This window comes from Hemitrygon akajei, chromosome 11, assembly GCF_048418815.1.
Source record: "Hemitrygon akajei chromosome 11, sHemAka1.3, whole genome shotgun sequence".
Taxonomy (NCBI): domain Eukaryota; kingdom Metazoa; phylum Chordata; class Chondrichthyes; order Myliobatiformes; family Dasyatidae; genus Hemitrygon; species Hemitrygon akajei.
In genome coordinates this window covers 165,841,049-165,865,083 of record NC_133134.1, presented here as the reverse complement: position 1 = coordinate 165,865,083, position 24,035 = coordinate 165,841,049, and the positions used below count along the sequence as shown (strand labels likewise).

The window sequence follows — 24,035 nt, the reverse complement described above, 5'->3', positions numbered from 1 at the left end:
TGGTCAAGAAGTTCAGCTGTTGTTCAGACCAACATCGGAATGGGGCAATAATGTGATCTAAGTGACTTTGACTGTGGATTGATTGTTGGTGCCAGATGGGGAGGTTTGAGTATCTGACAAACTGCTGATCTCCTGTGATTTTCACGCACAACAGTTTCTAGGGTTTACAGAGTATGGTGCAAAAACAAAAAACATCCAGTTCTGTGGGTAAAAATGCCTTGTCAATGAGAGAGGTCAGAGGAGAATGGCCAGATTGGTTTAAGCTGATAGGAAGGCGACAGAAATTCAAATAACCATGTATTACAACAGTGGTGAGCAGAAGAGCATCTCTGAATGCACATGTTGAACCTTGAAATGGAAGAGCTATAGCAGCAGAAAACCACACTATACAGAAATACACTCAGTGGCCACTTTATTACACACCTCCAATCTGCACGTGTCATACTGTGAGGATGAGGCTTAGAGCAAACATCGGCTTTAATACTGAAGCCACTGACAGTTTGACAACAACATATTTGTTGTGTTGGCACACCTGTTTCATATTTAACTTATGTTGACATTACCTATCATGTAGCCTGCACTATTTCCTCGGGACAATTTTGAATGTCTATATAATCAATAATATACTTTTGAACTGGAAGTTAGTTACCCAGTTTATCGGAAAACTCAGTTAGAATGGGATTCTTCTTGCACTCCAGGCTGTACTGTCAGTTCGCAGTTGATGAGTATCAAGCAACACCAGCAACAGTTCAGTGGGCTGGAAGCCTGGCAACACCAGATGTTTAGACTCCATTTTACTGAGACCAAGACCGAGGTCGAGATCGATGATCCAGACGCAGCATGAAGGGTGTGATGGCCATGGTACTAAATTTCCAAAAGAAACCTTAAACCAAGATTCCATGACTACTGAACAGGCTACCTGTACAATAAGATGGATCCTTGACCTCACTCTACAATGTCATTAAAAGGCAGCATCCATAATTAGGGACCCCCACAACCCAGTACATGCCCTCTTCTCATTGTTACTATCAGGGAGGAGATACAGGAGCCTGAAGACACACATTTAACGTTTTAAGAACAGAGTCTTCCCATCCGCTATCAGGTTTCTGCACAGACACTAAACCTGTGAACAGTATCTCAATATTTTTGTACTACTTATTCAATGATTATAAATATATATATTTCTTATAATTTATAGTATTGCACTATACTGCTGATGCGAAACAATAAATTTCATGACAAACATGTGTCTGATCCTCATTTATCATGTGCATCAAAACATCCAGTGAGGTGCATGATTTGCGTCGACGATTAACAGTGCGAGGATGTGCTGGGGGGGGTCACAACGCTTCTCGCGCCAACACAGCACGCCCACAACTTACTAACCCGTACACCTTTGGAATGTGGCAGTGAAGGCCTATTCTGCACTGCATCACTAAATAAACAAACTAAACCACAGCATCTGGAGGCCATGGAGAGAACATACAAACTCCTTACAGACTGCTGCAGGAACTGAACCCTGAAAATCACCCCTCTAACCTCTACGCTACTGGGCCACCCATGAGTCTGAAGATCCACACTGAATGGTTCAGAAACAGCTTCTTTGCCTTAACCATCAGATTTCTGAATGGTCAATGAACACAACCCAATTAGTCCATTTTGTTTTGCATGATCTGTTTTTGTAATTTATATTAATTCTATGTCTGCACTGTACTGCTGCCATAAAAAAACACATTTCACAGCATACATGTCAGTGTTAATAAACCCAATTCTGAACACCACAGCATTAGAACCCACTATTTCTTTTAAAGGAGAGATTGCACAACTTCCAAAATCTCCCAAGTGCATCAGTATAAAACAAAAGTAGTACCCATTTGCTGTACTTCAGCGGTCCAGTGAATCCTAATGCTTCTATCAGTTTGGTGAAGGGTCCAACTTCTTCCTCAACAGGCTGGGCTGTATTTTTCACATTGTAACACTGCTAAAAACAGAGCAAACATGTCAGTGATAGATCAGCAGAACAATGCTTATCAAACCATGAACTCAAATGCCAGGGACAACAGTAGTCAAACATGCACTAACAAGCCACTTCACAGGAACATTATCAGACAAGTCAACAGTGGGCCACAACAGAAGATACGAGACAATCAAATGCTTTGCAAAGGATTAGGCTTGGAGGAATACTTTGCTGAGGGTACTCCTCCAAATATTGAAAGGCCTAGATAGAGTGGACTTGGAGAGTATGTTTCCTATAGTGAGAATTTAGGACCAGAATACAGGCTCAGGATACAAGCAAGCCTCTTCAGAACAGACATGAGGAAGGATTTCTTTAGCCAGAGTGAGGCTGTGGAGGCAAAGTCATTGGGTATATTTAAAGCTGAAGCTAGTAAGTTCTTGAATGGTCAGGATGTCAAATGTTACGGAGAGAAGGCAGGAGAATGGGGTTTGAGAGAAAAAATAAATCAGCCAAGACTGAAGGGTTGAGCAGATTCAAAAGGCCATATGCCCAATTCCACTCTATGTCTTATAGTCTTATGACACAAGTGCATAGTTCTGAGAGGAGGGAATTTTAACCTTAGGTTGCTGACAACATGACTACCAGTGATGAAGGGGTGAAATCTGGAGAGTGATTAAGAGGCTGGAACTGGAGCAGCACAAGTATCTTAGTTTAGAAGTCATCGTGGAGATAGTGAAGGACAAAGCCAGGAAAGAATGGGGAAAAGAAATTTAGAATTTGCCAGGAGGGATCATGAGTTCAAAATCATTGTTAAAATAATTATCAAAGTATTCACAAGTTACCATCTACTACCTTGAGATTCATTTCCTTGCAAGTATTTATAGGATAATAAAGAAATAGAATACAATTGATGAACAACTATACATAAAGACTGACAAACAACCAGCGTTCAAAGGAAGACAAATTGTGCAAATAACAAAATAAATAATACTGAGAACATGAGTTGTTGAGTCTTTGAAAATGAGCCTGTAGATTGTGGAATCAGAGTTGTGGTGAGTGAAATTATATGTGCCAATTCAGGAGCCTGATGGTTGTAGGGTAATAACTGTCCCTGAACCTGGTGGTGTGGGATTTAAGGCTGCCATGGCCTGGGTGGCAGGGTTGTTGACAATGGATGCTGCTTTCTTGTTTCCGTGGTTCCATGTAAACGTGCTCAATGGTGGGGAATTCTTTGCCTGTGATGGTCTGGGCTGCACCCATCATAGAGAGGTACAGCACAAAAACAGGCCCTTCAGCCCATCTCTTCCATGCTGAAAACATTTTAATTGCTTACTCCCATCGACATGCACAGGGACTATAGCCCTCCATACCCCTACTTTCCATGTACTTCTCTTAAACATTGAAAGCAAGCTTGCATGCACTTGTGTTGGCAGCTCATACCACAATCTCACAACTCTCTGAGTGAAGATGTTTCCCCTCAAGTTCCCCTTAAACTTCTCACCTTTCACCCATGACCTCTGGCTGTGGTCCCCACCCAATCTCAGTGAAAAAAGCCTCTATATATGTCCCTCAAAATTTAATATAACTATCAAATATCCCCTCCAGACTTTTCTACTCCTGGACATTAGTGTTCCCATACCAGACTGTGGTACAACCAGCTAGGACATTCTCCATTGTGCATCCATAGATGTTTGCCAAAGTTTTAGGTGACTTGCCGAACCAATGCAAATATCTAAGGAAATTGTTGTGCCCTCTTTGTGAGGTCACTTACACGCTAATTCCAGGATAGATTGTCCGATAATATTAACGCCAAGGAATTTACCGACCCTCTTCACCTCTGATCCCCTAATGAGGACTGACTCACGGACCTCCGGGCTTTTTTCTACAATTGATATGGTGTTGCTGACATTGAGTGGCAGTTTCTGGTGAAAGTGATGCGGTGCAAGTCAGCAAGCCGAGTCTCGGAGAAGCAGACAGAAGTGGAAAATAAAGCAGGAAGTGGTATCCCTGAGCAAATAGATTCTGATATGGGGAAAGGCAGAACAACCAAAATCCGTGCTGAATTTTTCAGAATTTCCTACATTTGAATCAAATCTAAATTCCTTTCACTGACATACCTGCACTAATCTTGCCAAGTCTCCTCAGATTTATTATTATTCAATCATGAGATATAGGCATTGCTGGCAAGGACAGCATTAAATTCTCAACCCTAACAGGTGGTGTTGAGCTGCCCTCTTAACTGCTGGTGCTCAGGGGCTGCTAGCTGAGCAGTTCCAGAATTCAAACCAAGCAACAAAGAAGGAACGACAAAATATCTCCATGTCAGAATGGTGTGGAGAACTTGCAGAGCGTACTCTAATGTCTGTTGTTCCTCTCCTCCGGGATTGTAGGTCACAGATTTTGGAGGGTGCTGTTTATGATCTCAGATAAGAAGCAAGCAGTGGGACTTCAAATGGAGAAAACATGGGGTGGAATGCAGCAGCAGGATGCTAGAACCTGAAGTGCTGAACTCAGCTCAAGGGGAGGCACGATAACGTAGCGGTTAGCAAATTGCTTTACAGTGCCAGTGACCTGGGATCAATTCCCGCTGTAAGGAGTATGTACTGGATTCGGAATTAGTTCCTGAGGATTGGAGGGTGGCTAATGTAACCCCATTTTTTTAAAAAGGAGGGAGAGAGAAACCGGGGAATTATAGACCGGTTAGTCTGACATCAGTGGTGGGGGAAATGCTAGAGTTGGTTATCAAAGATGTGATAACAGCACATTTGGAAAGAGGTAAAATCATTGGACAAAGTCAGCATGGATTTGTGAAAGGAAAATCATGTCTGATGAATCTTATAGAATTTTTTGAGGATGTAACTAGTAGAGTGGATAGGGGAGAACCAGTGGAGGTGGTATATTTGGATTTTCAAAAAAAATTTTGACAAGGTCCCACACAGGAAATTAGTGTGCAAACTTAAAGCACACGGTATTGGGGTTATGGTATTGATGTGGATAGAGAATTGGTTGGCAGACAGGAAGCAAAGAGTGGGAATAAATGGGACCTTTTCAGAATGGCAGGCAGTGACTAGTGGGGTACCGCAAGGCTCAGTGCTGGGACCCCAGTTGTTTATAATATATATTAATGATTTAGATGAGGGAATTAAATGCAGCATCTCCAAGTTTGCGGATGACACGAAGCTGGGCGGCAGTGTTAGCTGTGAGGAGGATGCTAAGAGGATGCAGGGTGACTTGGATAGGTTAGGTGAGTGGGCAAATTCATGGCAGATGCAATTTAATGTGGATAAATGTGAAGTTATCCACTTTGGTTGCAAGAACAGGAAAACAGATTATTATCTGAATGGTGGCCGATTAGGAAAAGGGGAGGTGCAACGAGACCTGGGTGTCATTGTACACTAGTCATTGAAGGTGGGCATGCAGGTACAGCAGGCAGTGAAAAAGGCGAATGGTATGTTGGTGCTCATAGCAAGAGGATTTGAGTACAGGAGCAGGGAGGTTCTACTGCAGTTGTACAAGGCCTTGGTGAGACTGCACCTAGAATATTGTGTGCAGTTTTGGTCCCCTAATCTGAGGAAAGACATTCTTGCCATAGAGGGAGTACAAAGAAGGTTCACCAGATTGATTCCTGGGATGGCAGGACTTTCATATGAAGAAAGACTGGATCGACTAGGCTTATACTCACTGGAATTTAGAAGATTGAGGGGGGATCTTATTGAAACGTATAAAATTCTAAAGGGATTGGAGAGGCAAGATGCAGGAAGCTTGTTCCCGATGTTGGGGAAGTCCAGAACGAGGGGTCACAGTTTAAGGATAAAGGGGAAGCCTTTTAGGACCGAGACGAGGAAAAACTTCTTCACACAGAGAGTGGTGAATCTGTGGAATTCTCTGCCACAGGAAACAGTTGAGGCTGGTTCATTGGTTATACTTAAGAGGAAGTTAGATATGGCCCTTGTAGCTAAAGGGGTCAGGGGGTATGGAGAGAAAGCAGGTACAGGGTTCTGAGTTGGATGATGAGCCATGATCATACTGAATGGCGGTGCAGGCTTGAAGGGCCAAATGGCCTACTCCTGCACCTATTTTCTATGTTTCTGTGTTTTACTGTACGTTCTCCATTTGACCACATGGGTTTCCTCCAGGTGCTCACGTTTCCTCTCATGTTCCAAAGATGTATGGGTTAGTAGGTTCACAAACAGAAAATCTGCAAATGCTGGAAATCCAAAGGAACGCATACAAAATGCTAGACAAACTCAGTGGTTCAGGCAGCATCTATTGAAAAGAGTAAATGGTCAACGTTTTGGGCCGAGACCCTTCATCAGGTTTAATAGGAAAATTGGTCACATGAATGTAACAGAGCAGCGTGGGCCTGTTGGACCAGAAGGGCCTGCTACCATGTTGTATCTCAAATGAAATAAATAAAAATTTCAGTGAATCTGTGGGGCAAGTTTTTCACCCAGAGGGTGGTCAGTGTACAGAATAAACCGCAGAGAAAGTAATGGAGGCTGGTACATTCATTTATTCGTCTTGTACTGTGTCGTATAAAATGGCCAATCATGGCCTATTCATGACGATGACTGTTCTTGGCAAATTTTTCTACAGAAATGGATTGCCATTGCCTTCTTCTGGGCAATGCCTTTACAAGATGGGTGACCCCAGCCATTACCAATGCACCTCAGAGATTGCCTGGCTCCAGTGGTCGCATAACCAGGACTTGTGATATGTACCGGCTGTTAAGAAGACCATCCTCCACCTGCTCCCATGGCTTCATGCGAAGCTGATCAGTGGGGGAAGCGGGGACTATGCAGGTACTACACCTGCACGAGGATGACGTGCAGGCCAGCGGAGGGAAGGAGCGCCTTACAGCTCCTCGGGTAGAGACGTATCTCCGCCTCACCACCTAGCAGGTACATTTAAAAGGCATTTGAACAGGCACATGGATAAGAAAAATTTATGGGCTAAAGGCAGTCAGATGGGACCAGCTTAGATGGGCATCTTGATTGGTAGGGCCGGTTGCTGCCCCGTATGATGCTTTGACATACACTAGCTAAATAAAGCTGAATATTGGGTTGTGGCTTTGTATAAATTAAAAACGAACTCAGATTCTCTTTTGAACTGACCAATACATTAAGTAATTCACCTTAATCTGCGATGGATATTCAGCACATTCAAGACAAGTTCAAGCTTATTGCCATTCGATCAGACACGTGTATCCATCTACAGGAAATCACTAGTCCTCTGGGGCCAAGGTGCAAACCACAGTACACACAGTCACACACAGCACATGCAGTCTCAAAATATCAGCACAAGTCCATGTGTGGCATGACCTGGAGAGTGACAGGCTGACATAAAGTGTGAGGTACATGATTATGTGAGACAGCATAATGTCACTGATACTATCATAATTAAATAAATAGTTGTATAAATATGCAAAACAATAAAAAGTAACCAGTGCAGAATGAGAGTGTGTCTGTGAGCTGAGGAGTGGGAGGAGGGCATTCAGACAGGGGGTATATGTGTGCTGGATTACAACAGGGTATTAAGAAGTCTAACAGCCACCCATCCGCAACCAATAAGTTTGAATTAGAGTCATAGAACATCATGGAGAGGTATAGCACAGAAACAGGCCCTTTGGCCCATCTAGTCCGTGCTGAAACCATTTAAACTGCCTACTTCCATCGACCTGCATCAGGACCATAGCCCTCCATACCCCTACTACCCATGTACCTATCCAAACTTCTTTTAAGTTTTGAAATTGAGCCCAAGTGCAGCACTTGTGCTGGCAGCTCATTCCACACTGCCACAACCCTCTGAGTGAAGAAGTTTCTCCTCATGTACCCCTTAACCTTCTCACCTTTCACCCTTAACCTCTGGTTGTAGTTGCACCCAACCTCAGTGAAAAAAGCCTGGTTGCATCTACCCTATCTATACCCCTCATAATTTTGCATACCTGTAGAGTACAGATAGCTAAGATACAGAGCTGGGGTAGGTGACAATTAATTATCTAGTCTCAAGATTTTTTGCTTTGAATTGCAAATAAGCTGATAAATAGCTTGGCAACAGGAATATTTCAGTGTCAAGGAGCTATCCTGAAGCAGATGGTTTTGAAGCTTTGTATGATTTTTGTACAGATCACACGCTTCCCCTCACAGAACTCACCCTTGGTGTGGAGTGAGCAGCCCAGAATGGCAGTGGATGTCCAGGTGATGCACGCAGTAGCCTACTGCCCAAGGCAGGTCTGCCCAGCCTGAAGAGGTTGATGCCAAATCCTGCACTCTGCCACAACACACGGAGCTGAAAGGAAACGAAAAGGCAAATCAAATCTGCGCAGTGCACGAACACCAAAACCTGTCCGTTACTCTGATCAGTAGGAGTGAAAGGGCAATGGCCACATTTCCCCCATCTCATCACCTGCTGTGAACTCTTACTCGTGCTCAAAGGGAAGAGGAGTGTGTTCAGTTCTGGTTGATTCTTTATAGGAAGGACGTGAAAGCTTTAGAGAGCGCAGAGGAGATTTATCCAGACTCTGCCCGAATTAGACAGCATGTCTTATGAGGATAGGTTGAGCAAGAGGTCTGGAGGCTTTTCTCTCTGGAGAGAAGGATGACAAGAGATTTGACAAGAGATGTATAAAATGATAAAAAGCAAAGAGACTGTCTCCCAGTACTGAAATGAGTAATACAAAAGGTATCTGGAGGAAAGCATAGGGAGGACAGCAGTAGCTTTGTTTTACAGAGAGTGGTTGGTACACGGAATACGTTGTGAGGGTGGTGGCAGAGGCAGAAATATTACGGACATTTAAGAAACTCTTAGATAGGCGCTTGGATGATAGAAAGATGGAGGGCTATGTAGAAGGGAACGGATCATAGAGCAAGTTAAAAGGTCAACATATCGTGGGCCAAAAGGGTTGTACTGTGCTGTAATATTCTATTTCCCCATCATGTTTCCTTTTGTGAATTTTACTCGTGCTCAGAGAAAGGTGGAAGCAACCGTCCTCACCTGTTTTCACAGGCAAGAAATTATTCACTTGAATAAATGTGCCACCTTAAATCTCACCACCCACTCCAACTTCACATAGTGAGGTGAGTTTACCCATAGGTACCATCCAATATTCCCAAGTCTTCGTGATTCCCTGCAATTGCTGAAGTGCTAATACAGGACTTCAGTGTTGAAGCTCGCTGCAAAGTTTAAATAATAACCAAACTTCAAACACCAGCCCACTTATGTCAAATGCAAAGGTTGAATGGCTCATGTGAAGCCAGATAACTCGTGCACTCTGTTTTGAAGAATGAGACGTCTTGACAGTAGTACGAGACAGTGGTGGAACTCCAGACTGTTCCATTGCCATGATTACTTCCAGTTCTAAAGCAAGGCAAAGTGAAAAAAATATACAGGAACACGAGGGAATTGAAATGCATCAGAGTACTCACTGACCATGTTCCAGTGGAAAACAATGAGGAGAATGGCCCTCCCTCTTTACTGCAACTTGCTACCAAATTGCAAAGGAAATTACGGGGGAAGATTTTATATATGTAATAATACACACAGGACCTTCTAAACCACAACATATTTCCTCATCATAGGTCACAGATAATGTAGCTACATATAAGAAATTAAACCACTTTACACCAGCCAGATTATTACACACAGCATAGAGCAGGGCAGTAATGATCTGAAATGTTTTGCCTGACAGTGTGATTGAGAGAGTAACCTTAAAACTATTGTGTAAATACTTGAAAGGGAATATTTATTGAGCTCTGGGGGAGCTGCAATGGGATAGACACAAGGACAAAAAGCTGAATGTCTCCTCCGGGACTGTTCTCAGAACTAGTCAGTGATAGTGCTCTCTGAGCACCAGAATGCACAATGCATCTGGGAGTTGGAGTCAGGATTAATTTACTTATTACAAGTGTTGCATCTGAGTGAATAAAATTGTTACTTTTTTTCTTGTAGTTTCACTTTTCCTGTTGTTGCGTATATTTAGAAAAAATTAACTATATACATGTAACTGCTCAGTGACTTTTCCAATAATTGTAGTGTAGCTGATTCTATATTCTTTTAGGGCAGGGGTTTCCAACCTTTTTTATGCCATGAACCAACACTATTAAGCAAGGGGTCTGTGGACTCCAGGTTAGGAACTCCTGAACTACAAGCTTCATACTTTTTCTGCAGCAAGCAGCACACCACCCGAACGTGGCTATTCAAAAGTTTGAAATGTCTTGTTACTTTTCTAGTTTAAGGTAATTTTTAGTATTGGATGACAACAACTTACTTGTCATGTCTTTTCTTTGTATCCTTATTACACTTAATAAACACCACAATCACAAAGTTTTCCGCCTCATTTTTGACTTCTGAAGAATTTATGGATCACGAACTCATCAGGTTCCAACACAAAACAGGCCACTTGGCCCATTGGATCAATGCCAGCTCCTAGCTGAGTCAACCCAGCAGTTCCATTCCACAGCTCAGAGACAACCTTCTGTGCAAAAAGAAACATCTCCTACTCTGTTTCAAACGCATTATGTTTGATAGAGGTTTGGTGGGGTAAATAAATGCTAACTAATTGTCCCATATACATCAAAACATACAATAAAATGTATACCTTATATACCGGCTGGGTAGCCTCCAACCTGATGGCATGAACATTGACTTCTCTAACTTCCGTTAATGCCCCTCCTCCCCTTCTTACCCCATCCCTGACATATTTAGTTGTTTGCCTGTTCTCCATCTCCCTCTGGTGCTTCCCCCCTCCTTTCTTTCTCCTGAGGCCTCCCGTCCCATAATCCTTTCCTTTCTCCAGCTCTGTATCACTTTCGCCAATCACCTTTCCAGCTCTTAGCTTCATCCCACCCCCTCCGGTCTACTCCTATCATTTCGCATTTCCCCCTCCCCCCACTACTTTCAAATCTCTTACTATCTTTCCTTTCGGTTAGTCCTGACGAAGGGTCTCGGCCTGAAACGTCGACATCGCTTCTCCCTACAGATGCTGCCTAGCCTGCTGTGTTCTACCAGCATTTTGTGTGTGTTGTTGTTAATAAAATGTGTTGTTTTGTGTCAATGACCAACTCAATCTAAAAGGTCCTGAAGGAAACCTGCAAGTCGCCACGCTACCGACACCAACACAGCATGCCCACAACTCACTGAGCTCTCTGGAACGTGGAAGGAAACCAGAGGAAACCCACCCAGTCATGGGGAGAACCTACAAACTGCTTACAGAGAAAGCATGGAACCCAACCCCAATCTTACACTAACCACGACACAACCAGAAACAACTCTTCCCACTGGCAGGAGGTTGGTAACTGGAAGATATCGATTTGAAATAACAGGCAAATAAAAACCAAAAGCAATTGGAGATGTTGGGATGAAAGCATGAGAATATCTAAAAGCACTGCTTGCTGTTGGGGCCCAGAAATTCAGGCGGTTTATGGGAATGATCAGACCAGCGAGTAACTTGGAGTAAACTGTGGCCATGAAGGTTGGAAGGCCCATCCACAGAGAGACATGTCTGTCCACCAACAACAAAGTGTCATGTTTTTAAAGCATAGAGAAATGCAGCTTTCCACCTGACTGGTCCCAGTCTAAAAAAAACAAATCCCACGTAGCTCGAGTGCTTTTGAGACGTGGGCATCTGCCATAATTGGTTCTATGTGGAGAAACAAGGTATATTTAACAAGGTTTGCAGGAAGGGCACAAAGTAAGTTGGAATTGGTTTATTACTGTCACATGTACTGAGTTACTGTGAAAAGCTTGTTTTGCGTACTCTTCAAACAGATCAAATCATTCCACAGTGCATTGAGCTGGAATAGGGTAAAACAACACCAATGCAGAATAAAGTGTAAAAGCTACAGAGAAAGTTCAGTGCCGGTAAAAAATTAAGTACTTATGCCCGTTATGCCTGCTTGCGCTCAGGGCAGCGATGAAGGTCCTCTGCCACTGTCTGTCCTTCACCATCGTTGTAGAAACTAATTTAGGTCTTGTTCTTGGAGGAGTTCCGGGCTGCCTTCATCGTGCCAGTAGTTTCCTCTCAGTTTTCACTACTGTCAGCCACGCAAGTCCCAGGTGGAGACTCAGAAATACTGCCGCACACAGTGTAGAAGGATTCTTCATTACTGTTTCTCTAATGGTTTTATTTGACCAGTCAGGATTATTAGCCCTGAGCTGAACCCCTGAACCCAGAGCACCACTCTTAAACCGGTCTCTACCCTCTGACCTGTTGGGATTGGTCACTCTCTCAAGAGAGAAAGCATAACACCCAGATGCAAGCCAACATAGGTCTCTGGGTCATCGAGGCATGAAAGCCTCCGTACAATGACAACATTATGGGCCCTTGGAGGAAACAATAAAGTGCAAGGTTATAACAAGTTAGACTGTGATTGCGTAGATTATACACCTATTTTATCAATAGTCCTGAATTAAAGAGAAGCACAATGCAAATGACAAGTTTCAGTCACAGGAATAGTCAGTTCTGTTTGGAGAAGCTGGGACACAGTCACTTAATGCAAATAGGCTGCCAAGCATTTGGCAAGGATGCTCATTCCAAGTTGTGTAACCAAGCCTCAGGGTAAAGTTGGTTGCACTAACATCCAGATGGCTTTGTATAATTTATATATAAGTTGTCTCTCACAATTCCGTGACTACCACTGCTTACTCAGAGATACAGCATAGACCAGGCCCTTCCAGCCCTTTGAGCTGTGCCATCCGGCATCCCACCAACTTAACCCTAGCCTAATCACATGACAATTTACAATGATCAATTCACCTACTAACTGGCACGTCTTTGAACTGAGAGGGGAAACCGGAGCACCTGGAAGAAACCTCTGTGCAACCTACGTTTCAGGATATATATTATATACATTTCTCTGACATTAAATGTACTATTGAAACAGGAAGGAACGTATGAACTTTCTTACAAACAATGCCAGAATTGAACTCCACCCTCTGAGTTGTAATAGCATCGTGCTAATCCCCATGCCACCACAGCACCCCAAATATTTCTGTTGCATTGAAATCAAAGTAAATTTATTACCAAAATACATATATGTCCCCAAATACAACCTGAAATTCATTTTCTTGTGGGCAATTCACAGCAAATACAAGAAACACGATAGAACCAATGAAAGACTGCATCAAACAGAATGGAGAATGTGCAAAAGACAGCAAATTGTGTAAATAAAAAAGAAAAATAATAATAATAAATAGGCAATAAATATTGAGAGCACCGGATGTAGAGTCCTTTAAAAAAGTTGTGGAAACTGTTTAGTGATGGAGCAAATGGAGTGAAGATATCCCCTCTGGTTCAAGAACCTGATGGCTGAGGGGTAATGACTGTTCCTGAAGCTGGTGGTGCGGGTCCCGAGTCTCCGCTGGGAACAGCAAGAAGACAGGATGACCTGGGTGGTGGTGTTTGTTTCTGAAACACTGCGTGATTAAACCTTCAAAAATCAAACACTTTGATTTTCATTGCCTTTATTTTTAGAAATGCCCGCTGTGGCACCAGTTTAGAAACATCCAAGACATCGTGGTACATTGACATTGAATTATTGTAATGTAGGAAGCATTACAATAATGATGCTGGTTTAAGTATTTAAAAAACACTCAGGACAAAAGCACCCCATTACAGAAACCAATTGTGCTGTGTTGTGTGCAATCAAACTTAGGTACTGTCTGGAATGGATTTGGAGCCTCCAGTAACTCACAAGAAGTATCAGGGGCTTTGGAATGAGCTCCTCACTGTCACAGGCAGAAAACCACCAATCTGAGCTGCACATAATGACCTGCAATAGAGCCAGGTGCCAGAATTCGTGGCTGGGATTCCAGATTTTACAGAGATTTTATTTTATACGTAGAGTGACATGCTTTGATACAGAAGGCACCAACAGAAAAGTTGAAGGATAGTAAAATGAAGAGTGACATTTAAAAGGAAATTGGATGAATATATGAAAGCAATTTCCAGGACTCAGCATTCATGGATCAGAAGGCTGGGCTTGTACTAAATGGATAGCTCTTATGTACAGCCAGTAAGAGGAAGAAGGACTGAATAGCTTCCTGTTACATAACAGCTTCTCCAATATAATGTATGTTCCCTTTTCCCAAAAACTGTAGAAATTAGTCTCTGTCTACCAGATTACAGGGTTAGCACACATACAGATCTGCATGACCATGATCTGCACACTTTGCATCAAAGGACAAGACCACTCAAACCTTCCAGTTCATGCTATAAGAAAAGACTGAGTAAGTTAGGGACTGTATTCCTTGAAACGTAGAAGATTGGGAGGAAACTTGATAGAGGTACACAAAATTATAAAGGACTACAGACAGGGAAAATGCAAGGTGGCTTTTACCACTGAGGTTAGGTGGGACTACAACTACAGGTCATGGGTTAAGGTGAAAAGTTTAAGGGGATCATGAGGGGAAACTTCTTCACTCAGTGGGTCATGAGAGTGTGGAACCAGCTGCCAGCACAAGTGGTGCTGCATGTGAGCTTGATTTCAATGTTTTAGAGAAGTTTGGATAGGTACCTGGACGGTAGGGGTATGGAGGGCTATGGTCCCGATGCAGGTCGATAGGAGTAGCGGTTTAAATGGTTTGGTATGGGCTAGATGGGCTGAATGGCCTAGTTCTGTGCTGGACATTTCTATGACTCCCTGTTGCAATGCTTCACCCAGATGATGAAACTTGGTAAATTTCTACCCAGGAAGGTTCTGCGTGATGTATTCATGAGTGTATTCAAGAAAGGTTGATGGATTTTTGGATCTTAGGGGAATTGAAGTCTGTTTGAGGTTAGTGCAACAGGGTGGTGAGCTAAAAGACCAGCCGTGACCTTCACAAAAAGTTGGAGCACTTGCATCTGACACTAAAGTCGTCAAAAATTAGCACTTCCAGAAAGAGCAGCAACATTTTGTACTATGCATTTTCTTGCAAATGTAATCCCTGAAATTTGATCTCAATAAAGGTTGGCAAAAACTTCTGATCCTTGCCTGCCTTTAGAATTTCTAAAGATTGCGTTAGTATTCTGTGGTGATCGTGTTCTCACAGTTCTCAATCATTATCATTTCCAGATTTAACGTTAAACATCACAATGTGGCTTTCATTTTACTGAAGCCACAGTTTATCAGCACATATTTCAAAACTACACATGGAACAGGGATTCCCTTTCTGAAGTCCACAGATCCCTTGCTTAATGGTACAGGTCCAATGGCATAAAAAAGGAAGGGAACCCCTGACAGGGAAGAATAGCTATGGAAAGCCACGGTTTATCTGAGAAATCCCAGCAGAACTGAGGAATCATTTGAACTTCATTCTGTTTATCTATTCAGTTAAACACATGTACTAACCGAGAGGTTTGTAGACCAATCCCTCAATTTCTCATAGTTCAATAATAAAGGATCCTTCCTAATCTCAGTTTCACTGCCTATTATCTATTCACTCTGGAACATTAACCAAATGCAGTAGCCTCCAGGGGAGTGCCGCAGAGAACATTCTAACAGCATTACCAGAAAAAAGCTAGCCAGGGTCTGGTTACGACTTGCATTTGACTCAAAGCCCCATGATTTCTTGCACACATCTCCAGGCAAAGGAGGCTCTGCCTTCATTCACAGGTATGCACTGAGGTGTAGTGGTTAGCACAACACTTTACAGCACCAGTGACCTGGGTACATTCTCACAGTGACCACATGGATTTCCTCCAGGTGCTCTGGTTTCCTCCCACAGTCCAAAGACGTAACAGTTGATAGGTTAATTGGTCATTATAAATCGTCCCGTGACTAGGCTAGCGTTAAAATGGGGGCTGCTGAGCCACATGGCTCAAAGGGTTGGAAAAACCTGTTCTGCACTGCATCTCAATAAAAATAAAAAAATAAAAGATCCTGCGACACTATTCAAAGTGGTGAAAGAGAGCCATCTCTCAGTTGCCAGGCAACATTTATCACCCAATGTACATCATCAAGTTAAAAGTACGTGGGGCTTGTTGTGTACGTGGATTGCTATAGTTCCTACTTCATGGATAGAAATACAGTGGCATGCAAATATTTGGGCACCCCTGGTCAAAATTTCTGTTATTGTGAATAGTCAAGCAAGTAAAAGATGACCAGATTTCCAAAAGGTATGAGGTTAAAGATGACACATTTCTTTAATATTTTAAGTTTTTTTTTATTTCCATCTTTACAGTTTCAAAATAATAAAAAAGGAAAAGGGCCCGAAGCAAAAGTTCGGGCACCCTGCATGGTCAGTACAGTCGGCCCTCCTTATCCGTGAATTCCGCATCTGCGAATTCAACCAACCACGAATCGCGAAAACCCGGAAGTGCTCTTCCAGCACTTGTTGTTCGAGCATGTACAGACTTTTTTTTCTTGTCATTATTCCCTAAACAATGCAGTATAACAACCATTTTACATAGCATTTACATTGTATTAGGTATTATAAGTAATCTAGAGATGATTTATACAGGAGGATGTGCGTGGGTTATCATGGATCGGGATCAAAAAAGAATCGGAAGTTCTCTTACTAAGTAAGTCAGAACAGGTACATCCAATATTATTTAGCATCAGTTAGTCAAACATTTGTCTTAGTATATAGTTTATATTTTACCTTTCTATGCATATAAAACACGTAAGAACATATGTTTCAGTGCCGGGCTCGGGAACGGAAGTTCTTGCGACTCGGGACAGATTGCTCCCAAGTGCGCTCTCCACCGTGCAGGGTTGATGTGGAGGATCAAAAACCCAAAACCCAATAATTAAACCACTGCAACATGAGTGATTCTGCAGATGCTGGAAATAAATAAAAACACAAAATGCTGGAAGAACTCAGCAGGCTAGACAGCATCTATGGGAGGAGGTAGTGACGACGTTTCTGGCCGAAACCCTTCATCAGGAGGGTTTGCTTACTGTGTTGCTTAGTAATAATTGTAGCTTTCATCGGGGCAGGGCCTTTCTCACTTTATCCTTTAAAATTGTTGCAATCATTGACTGACGTAGCCTAACGCTTTTCCAATGACCGATGGCATTTCACCTCTTTCCGATCGCTTTATTATTTCCACTTTATTTTCAATCGTGTTTGTGATTAGTTTCGCGAACAGAAACACTGCGGATTCAGATCTCTACCGCCGGGTCCTAATGTCCACCGCACTGAGACAGGTTAAATAAGGTCTGGGGTTCTGCTGGGTCCTAAGGTCCACCGCTTTCGAGACAGGTTGAATAAGGGACCTGAGCATCCACGAATTTTGGTATCCACGAGGGGTCCAGGAACCAATCCCCCGCGGATAGGCAAGGCCAATTATACTTAGTAACACCCCCTTTGGCAAGTATCACAGCTTGTAAGCACTTTCTGTAGCCAGGTAAGAGTTTTTTGATTGTTGTTTGGGGGATTTTTGCCCATTCTTCCTTGCAAAAGGCTTCTAGTTCTGTGAGATTCTTGGGCCACCTTGCATGCACTGCTCTTTTGAGGTCTATCCACAGATTTTCGATGATGTTTAGGTCGGGGGACTCTGAGGGCCATGGTAAAACCTTCAGCTTGCGCCTTTTGAGGTAGTCCATTGTGGATTTTGAGGTGTGTTTAGGATCATTATCCTGTTGTAGAAGCCATCCTCTTTTCATCTTCAGTTTTTTTACAGACAGTGTGATGTTTGCTTCCAGAATTTGCTGGTATTTAATTGAATTCATTCTTCCTTCTACCAGTGAAATGTTCCCCATGCTTAACAATTGGAGAGGTGTTCTTTTCATTAAATTCTGCACCCTTTTTTCTCCAAACATACCTTTGCTCATTGTGGCCAAAAAGTTCTATTTTAACTTCATCAGTCCACAGGACTTGTTTCCAAAATGCATCAGGCTTGTTTAGATGTTCCTTTGCAAACTTCTGACGCTGAATTTTGTGGTGAAGATGCAGGAAAGGTTTTCTTCTGATGACTCTTCCATGAAGGTCAGATTTGTGCAGGTGTTGCTGCACAGTAGAACAGTGCACCACCACTCCAGAGTCTGCTAAATCTTCCTGAAGGCCTTTTGCAGTCAAATGGGGGTTTTGATTTGTCTTTCTAGCAATCCTACGAGCAGTTCTCTCGGAAAGTTTTCTTGGTCTTCCAGTCCTCAAGTTGACTTCCACTGTTCCTGTTAACTGCCATTTCTTAATTACATTACAAACTGAGGAAACGGCTACCTGAAAACACTTTATCTTCCTATAGCCTTCTCCTACTTTGTGGGCATCATTTATTTTAATTTTTAAAAGAGTGCTAGGCAGCTGCTTAGAGGAGCTCATGGCTGCTGATTGGTGGGACAAGGTTTGAGGAGTCAGGGTATTTATAAAGCTTTGAAATTTGCATCACCTGGCCTTTCCTAACGATGACTGTGAACAAGCCATAGCCTTAACAAGCTAATTAAAGTCTGAGACCTTGGTAAAAGTTATCTGAGAGTTCAAATCTCTTCGGGTGCCCAAACTTTTGCATGGTGCTCCTTTCCTTTGTTTCACTCTAAAATTGTACAAAACAAAAATAATACACTAATCTTACATAAAATGTTGAAAAGAATGTTTCACCTTTAACTTTATGGCTTTTGGAGATCAGTTCATCTTCTACTCACTTAACTATTCACAATAACAGAAATTTTGACCAGGGGTGCCCAAACTTTTGCATGCCACTGTACTTCAATAGCTAGGATGGAAGGCTATCAGATAAATACTAATCTTTCCCCAGAATATACAATTATTCAATTCTGAACTGCAGTGACATGTAGGCAAACCTGACAGTGAACTTGTGCACCAAAAGCTAACGTGTTGTGCGGTTCGTTCTTGTATAGGTTGAATGTTGACGCAGACGTGAAGAGAACTCCCTTCTGCTTTTGAACAGTGGTGGGGCAATCTGCCAATCACTTGAACTTCACCGATTCTTCTCCGAGGATTGTCACCCCGTCGTGGTGGAGAGGCTTGTGAGTTCCTGAGATCCCAAGAGTGAGGTCATCTGGACTAAGGTAAGGTCGAGAACGATCCAACCAAGCCCTCAGTGATGAAGCTGATGGCACATCACAATGGCAGTGAAGGATGCCCAGTCATCTTTCATGCTATGCCACTGGATCCTGACCCCGACCTGTCAAGGACCGTGTGGTGACTGTTCGCACATCAGCCACCCCATGTTAAACAAAGCTAAGCACAAGTATTCTCCATTAAAGGCAGAAGATGTTCAAAGCAAATTTATTTTCAAAGTACATATATATCACTATAAACCACACTGAGATTCATTTGTTTGTGGGCAGAAAGGAACACAATAGAAAAAAAACAGGGCAGAGACAAACAACCAGAGTGCAAAAGAGCACAAACTTTGTAAGTACAAAAAGAAAATACCAGTAGTAAATAAATAAGCAAAAAATATCAAGAACACAAGTTGTAGAGTCCTTGTGAGTTCATGGAAAATACAATTATTCTATTCTATGACAAACAGGTCATTGTTGGGGTAAATGAAGTTATTGCCTTTGGTTCAGGAGCCTAATGGCTGAGGGGTAATAAGTGTTCCTGAACCTGGTGGTGTGGGTTCCAGATTGGCCACTACAACCTGATTTCAGGAATGAAGGGGTTAACATATGAGGAGCATACAAGGAGGTACATAGGAGACTGACAGCAAATGATAAAGTAGTGGTGGTTGGTACTGTGCTAGGTTGGGCTAGTGGGTAGAGGTGTTGATCAGCCTTACTGCTTGGGGACAGCATCCGTTTTGTGTGCAGTGGTCCTGGCATGGATGCTACGTAGCCTCCTTTAGAACCATAGGACATTACAGCACAGAAACAGCCCTTCTGGCCCTTCTTGGCTGTGCCGAACCATTTTTCTGCCTAGTCCCACTGACCTGCACCTGGACCATATCCCTCTATACCCCTCTCATCCATGTACCTGTCCAAGTTTTTCTCAAATGTTAAAATTGAGCCCGTATTTACCACTTCATCTGGCAGCTCATTCCACACTCCCACCACTCTCTGTGTGAAGAAACCCCCCCCCCCAATGTTCCCTTTAAACTTTTCCCCCTTCACCCTTAACCCATGTCCTCTGGTTTTTTTCTCCCCTAGCTTCAGTGGAAAAAGCCTGCTTGCATTCACTGTCTATACCCATCATAATTTTATATACCTCTATCAAGTCTCCCCTCATTCATCTACGCTCCAGGGAATAAAGTACTAACCTATTCAACCTTTCTCTGTAACTCAGTTTCTCAAGTCCCAGCAACATCCTTGTAAACCTTCTCTGCAATTTTTCAACTTATTAATATCCTTCCAGTAATTAGGTGACCAAAACTGCACACAATACTCCAAATTCGGCCTCACCAATGCCTTATACAACCTCACCATAACATTCCAACTCTTATACTCAATACTTTGATTTATAAAGGCCAATGTACTAAAAGCTCTCTTTACAACCCTATCTACTTGTGATGCCACTTTTAGGGAATTATGTATCTGTACTCCCAGATCCCTCTGTTCTACTGCACTCCTCAGTGTCCTACCATTTACCTTGTATGCTCTACCTTGGTTTGACCTTCCAAAGTGCAATACCTCACACTTGTCTGTATTAAACTCCATCTGCCATTTTTCAGCCCATTTTTCCAGCTGGTCCAAATCCCTCTGCAAGCTTTGAAAACCTTCCTCACTGTCCACTACACCTCCAATCTTTGTATCATCAGCAAATTTGCTGATCCAATTTGCCACATTATCATCCAGATCACTGATATAGATGACAAATAACAATGGACCCAGCACTGATCCCTGTGGCACACCACTAGTCACAGGACTCCACTCAGAGGAGCAATCCTCCACTACCACTCTCTGGCTTCTTCCATTGAGCCAATGTCTAATCCAATTTACTACCTCTCCATGTATACCTAGTGACTGAATCTTCCTAACTAACCTCCCATGCGGGATCTTTCTGACGGGAATGAGACAAAGAGTCCATGAGCAGAGTGCCTAGCATCCATCCTGATGTCACTGGTCCTTTTCAGACACTATTCTGTTGAAACCCCCAAGTTTCCTTGGCTGTGTAAGTCTAGAGTAAACAATCTCCAGTCTTGCCAAACTCGTGAGACTATGAACCTGGGCGTTACACTGTATATATGTCCTTGATGGTGGGTAGGATGGTGCTGGTGATGCGTTGGGCAGTTTTGACCACCCGTTGTAGAGTCTTTTTGTCTGTCACAGTGCAGTTTCCACACCACGCAGTGATGCAGCATGTTAGGATGCTCTCGACTGCACAACTGTAGAATGATGTGAGCCTCCTCAGAAAGCAGGGGCTTTGGTGAGCTTCCCTGATTGTGTTCCTGTCCAATGAGCCTCTGCTACCCAGCCAACACACTTTTTGTCCCACTTCCCTCTGGGAGAAGGTTCAGGAGCTTGAAGAATCGTACGGCCAGATTTGGGAACAGCTTCTTTCCAACTGTGGTAAGACTGCTGAACAGATCCTGACCCAGATCTGGGCCGTACCTTCCAAATATCTGGACCTGACTTGCACTACCTTACTTTCCCTTTTCTATTTTCTAACTATGATTTATAATTTAAATTATTATATTTATTACGATTTGTACTTCAGGGAGCGCGAAGAGCAGAAACAAATATCACTGTGATGTGTATGCTCTAGCATCAATTGTTTGGTGACAATAAAAGTAAAGTAAAATTAAAACCATGTGACCAAGTAATCTACTATTCCATAGGACTTTGGAATATGGGAGAATCCCGAGCACCTGGAAGAAACTTACAGACATGGGGAGAATGTATGAATGCCTTAAACATCAATGGAATTGAACCTGGCTCACCGGGGCTGTAACAGCATTAAGCTACCTTGCCACCCAATTCTGTGCATTCTGGAAGGCTATTCTGTTGATACATTCACACATCTTCAGCACAGCTTTCAATACCATGAATCAATAATAGATATTCCTCCATGTAACAACATCTGCAACAAAGTTGTGAACTTGGCATACATTCAATATAATGAATCTTTATTTTTCTGCTTTAAAAAAAGTGTGCCACTCTACACATAGAAAAACAATGTGCTAAAATATGCATCATACCTTTCACCCAACCTTTGTAATTTGCAAAATTTCTCTTAGTTTTTTTTTGAGGAACACATTGCTTTTCTAAATGGATGAAAGACTGCATGACTTTAAAAGAAATAGTGAACAGCTCACATGTCCTTAACTCTAACAACATCCAAGAAACACAAAGCTATCAGGCACCCTGTTCACCATTCTCCGTCCCTCACTGATGTGTTGTTGCTGACATGTGTGACATCAAGTGAATGTACAGCAATTACTTAACAAGATTCCATTAACAGCACCTCACAAATACACAACCCCCTTCAGCAGCAGTGAATAAGAACAACATCCAGCAACCAGCGTAAAATTCCTTGGTGTTATTTAGCCAGAAGGTGGTGAATCTGTGGAATTCATTGCCACAGACAGCTGTGCAGGCCAAGTCATTGTGTCTACTTAAGGCAGAGGTTGACAGGATTTTGATGAATCAGGTTATGGAAAGAAAGCAGAATGGGGTTCAGAGAGATGATGGATCAGCCATGATGGAGTGGCAGAGCAGACTTAATGGGCTGAATGGCCTAATCCAGCTCCTATGCCTTCTGGTCATCACATCAGAGAATCTGTCCTAAAACCAACATACAAGTGGCACCAAAAAGGCAGCACGGCACTGCGATAAGACACAGAAGCAAAATCAGGTCATTCAGCCCAGAGTCTGCACCATCATACAATCATGCCAGATTTATATTCTGTCTCAAATCTAGTCTCCTGCCTTCTCCCTGTCACCTCTGAAGCTCTTACTAATCAAGCACTTATCAACCTCCACTTTAAATATACCCAGTGATTTGACCTATGCAGCCATCCTTAGTAATAAATTCCACAGATTCATCCCCTCTGGCTAAAAAAATGCCTCTTCATCTCTGTTCCAAAGGGATGTCCTTCTGTTCTGAGGCTGATCTCTCTGGTCCTAGACTGTCCCACGATTGGAAAGATCCTCCCCATGTCCCCTTTGTCTAGATCTTCCTTAAGTCCACCCAGCAAATGTCTGTCCATAGTGAGTTAGATCACTTCCTCAACAACCATCACTGAGGAATCAATATTTCTTCTAGGTTCATCACATAAACACTCACTCTTTGCCCCTACTCCCTGCCTCAGCTCCTCGCCCCTCACTCCCTCAGTCTGCAGACTCTCCCACTGCCTTCTCCTTCCCACTCCCTACCTCCTCACGTTCCTCCCCCCCCACTTACAAGAGGACGACCACCACCCCATCCTTCACCCTCACTCACCAAAGGACCACCTCTCCCTCTCCTTCCTTCACTTCAATCCCCTCACTCAATCGTGAACGTCCCCTCTCTCCCTCTCTTTTCAGAGATCCACCCTTCCTCAATCATTAGAGGACACCCCTCACTCCCACCCTCCATCACCAGTGAGCCTCCACTCCCTTTCTCCTCTTCATGCCCTCCCACTCCTTCCTTCACCACCCTCCTCACTCACTAGCGAACCCTCCCTCCCTCGTCAGAAATCTAGTCCTTCCTCAATCATTCATTTGAAGACATACCCTCTCCTGAGGGACACCCCTCACTCACACCCTCAGCAGAGGGATAAAACTCTCTCCCACCCTCACTCCCCAGTGAGCCTCCGCTCCTTCCACCCCCTCCCTCATTCACCAGAGAACCTCCACTCTTTCTCCTCTCCCTCTACTCACTCACCAGGGAGCCTCCACTCATCCCCCCGCCGATGCTGTCCTGACCTTCCCCTCGAGTTTCCGGTCCCCAGCTGTCCCAGTCCGACTCTGAGTCGAACACGGTGCTCTCCACTCACCACTCCGGGTAGCTGCGGAAAACATGGAACACTAAACAAACGTTCCTATCCCGGCACCAGCGGAGTCCGCTGGACTCCCCAGATCGGACTGGGAGCAGCCCTGGGGAGAGCGGGAGACTCCGTGGGAATTATCACATGCTGGAATTGATGCAGGAACAAATTGTAATTGCACAATCTTATATTTTAATTTTCTTTAAAACCATATTGTTTCTGATATTCAGTCAATGGTAACAAGTATTTAAGAGTGGAATTAATGGTTAATAGTTCACAAAATCCTTT

The 24,035-nt window shown here is 43.2% G+C and overlaps 1 protein-coding gene across 2 annotated transcripts in view; it reads right to left on the bottom strand.

The window, feature by feature from the left end:
- The window catches only part of uqcc1 (ubiquinol-cytochrome c reductase complex assembly factor 1), a 170,632-nt gene extending 146,887 nt beyond the window's left edge, over positions 1-23,745 (bottom strand). The window contains exons 1-3 of one of the 2 annotated variants that reach the window (XM_073062171.1): positions 23,645-23,745; positions 8,111-8,245; positions 1,871-1,981 (exon numbers count right to left, since the gene is read on the bottom strand). In XM_073062171.1, coding sequence (XP_072918272.1) covers positions 1,871-1,981; positions 8,111-8,245; positions 23,645-23,662 — 264 coding nt within the window. In that variant the 5' untranslated portion in view covers positions 23,663-23,745. The remainder of the gene's footprint in view (positions 1-1,870; positions 1,982-8,110; positions 8,246-23,644) is intronic. The other variant, XM_073062172.1, reaches the window with a different exon arrangement.
- Positions 23,746-24,035: the final 290 nt, after the last annotated feature.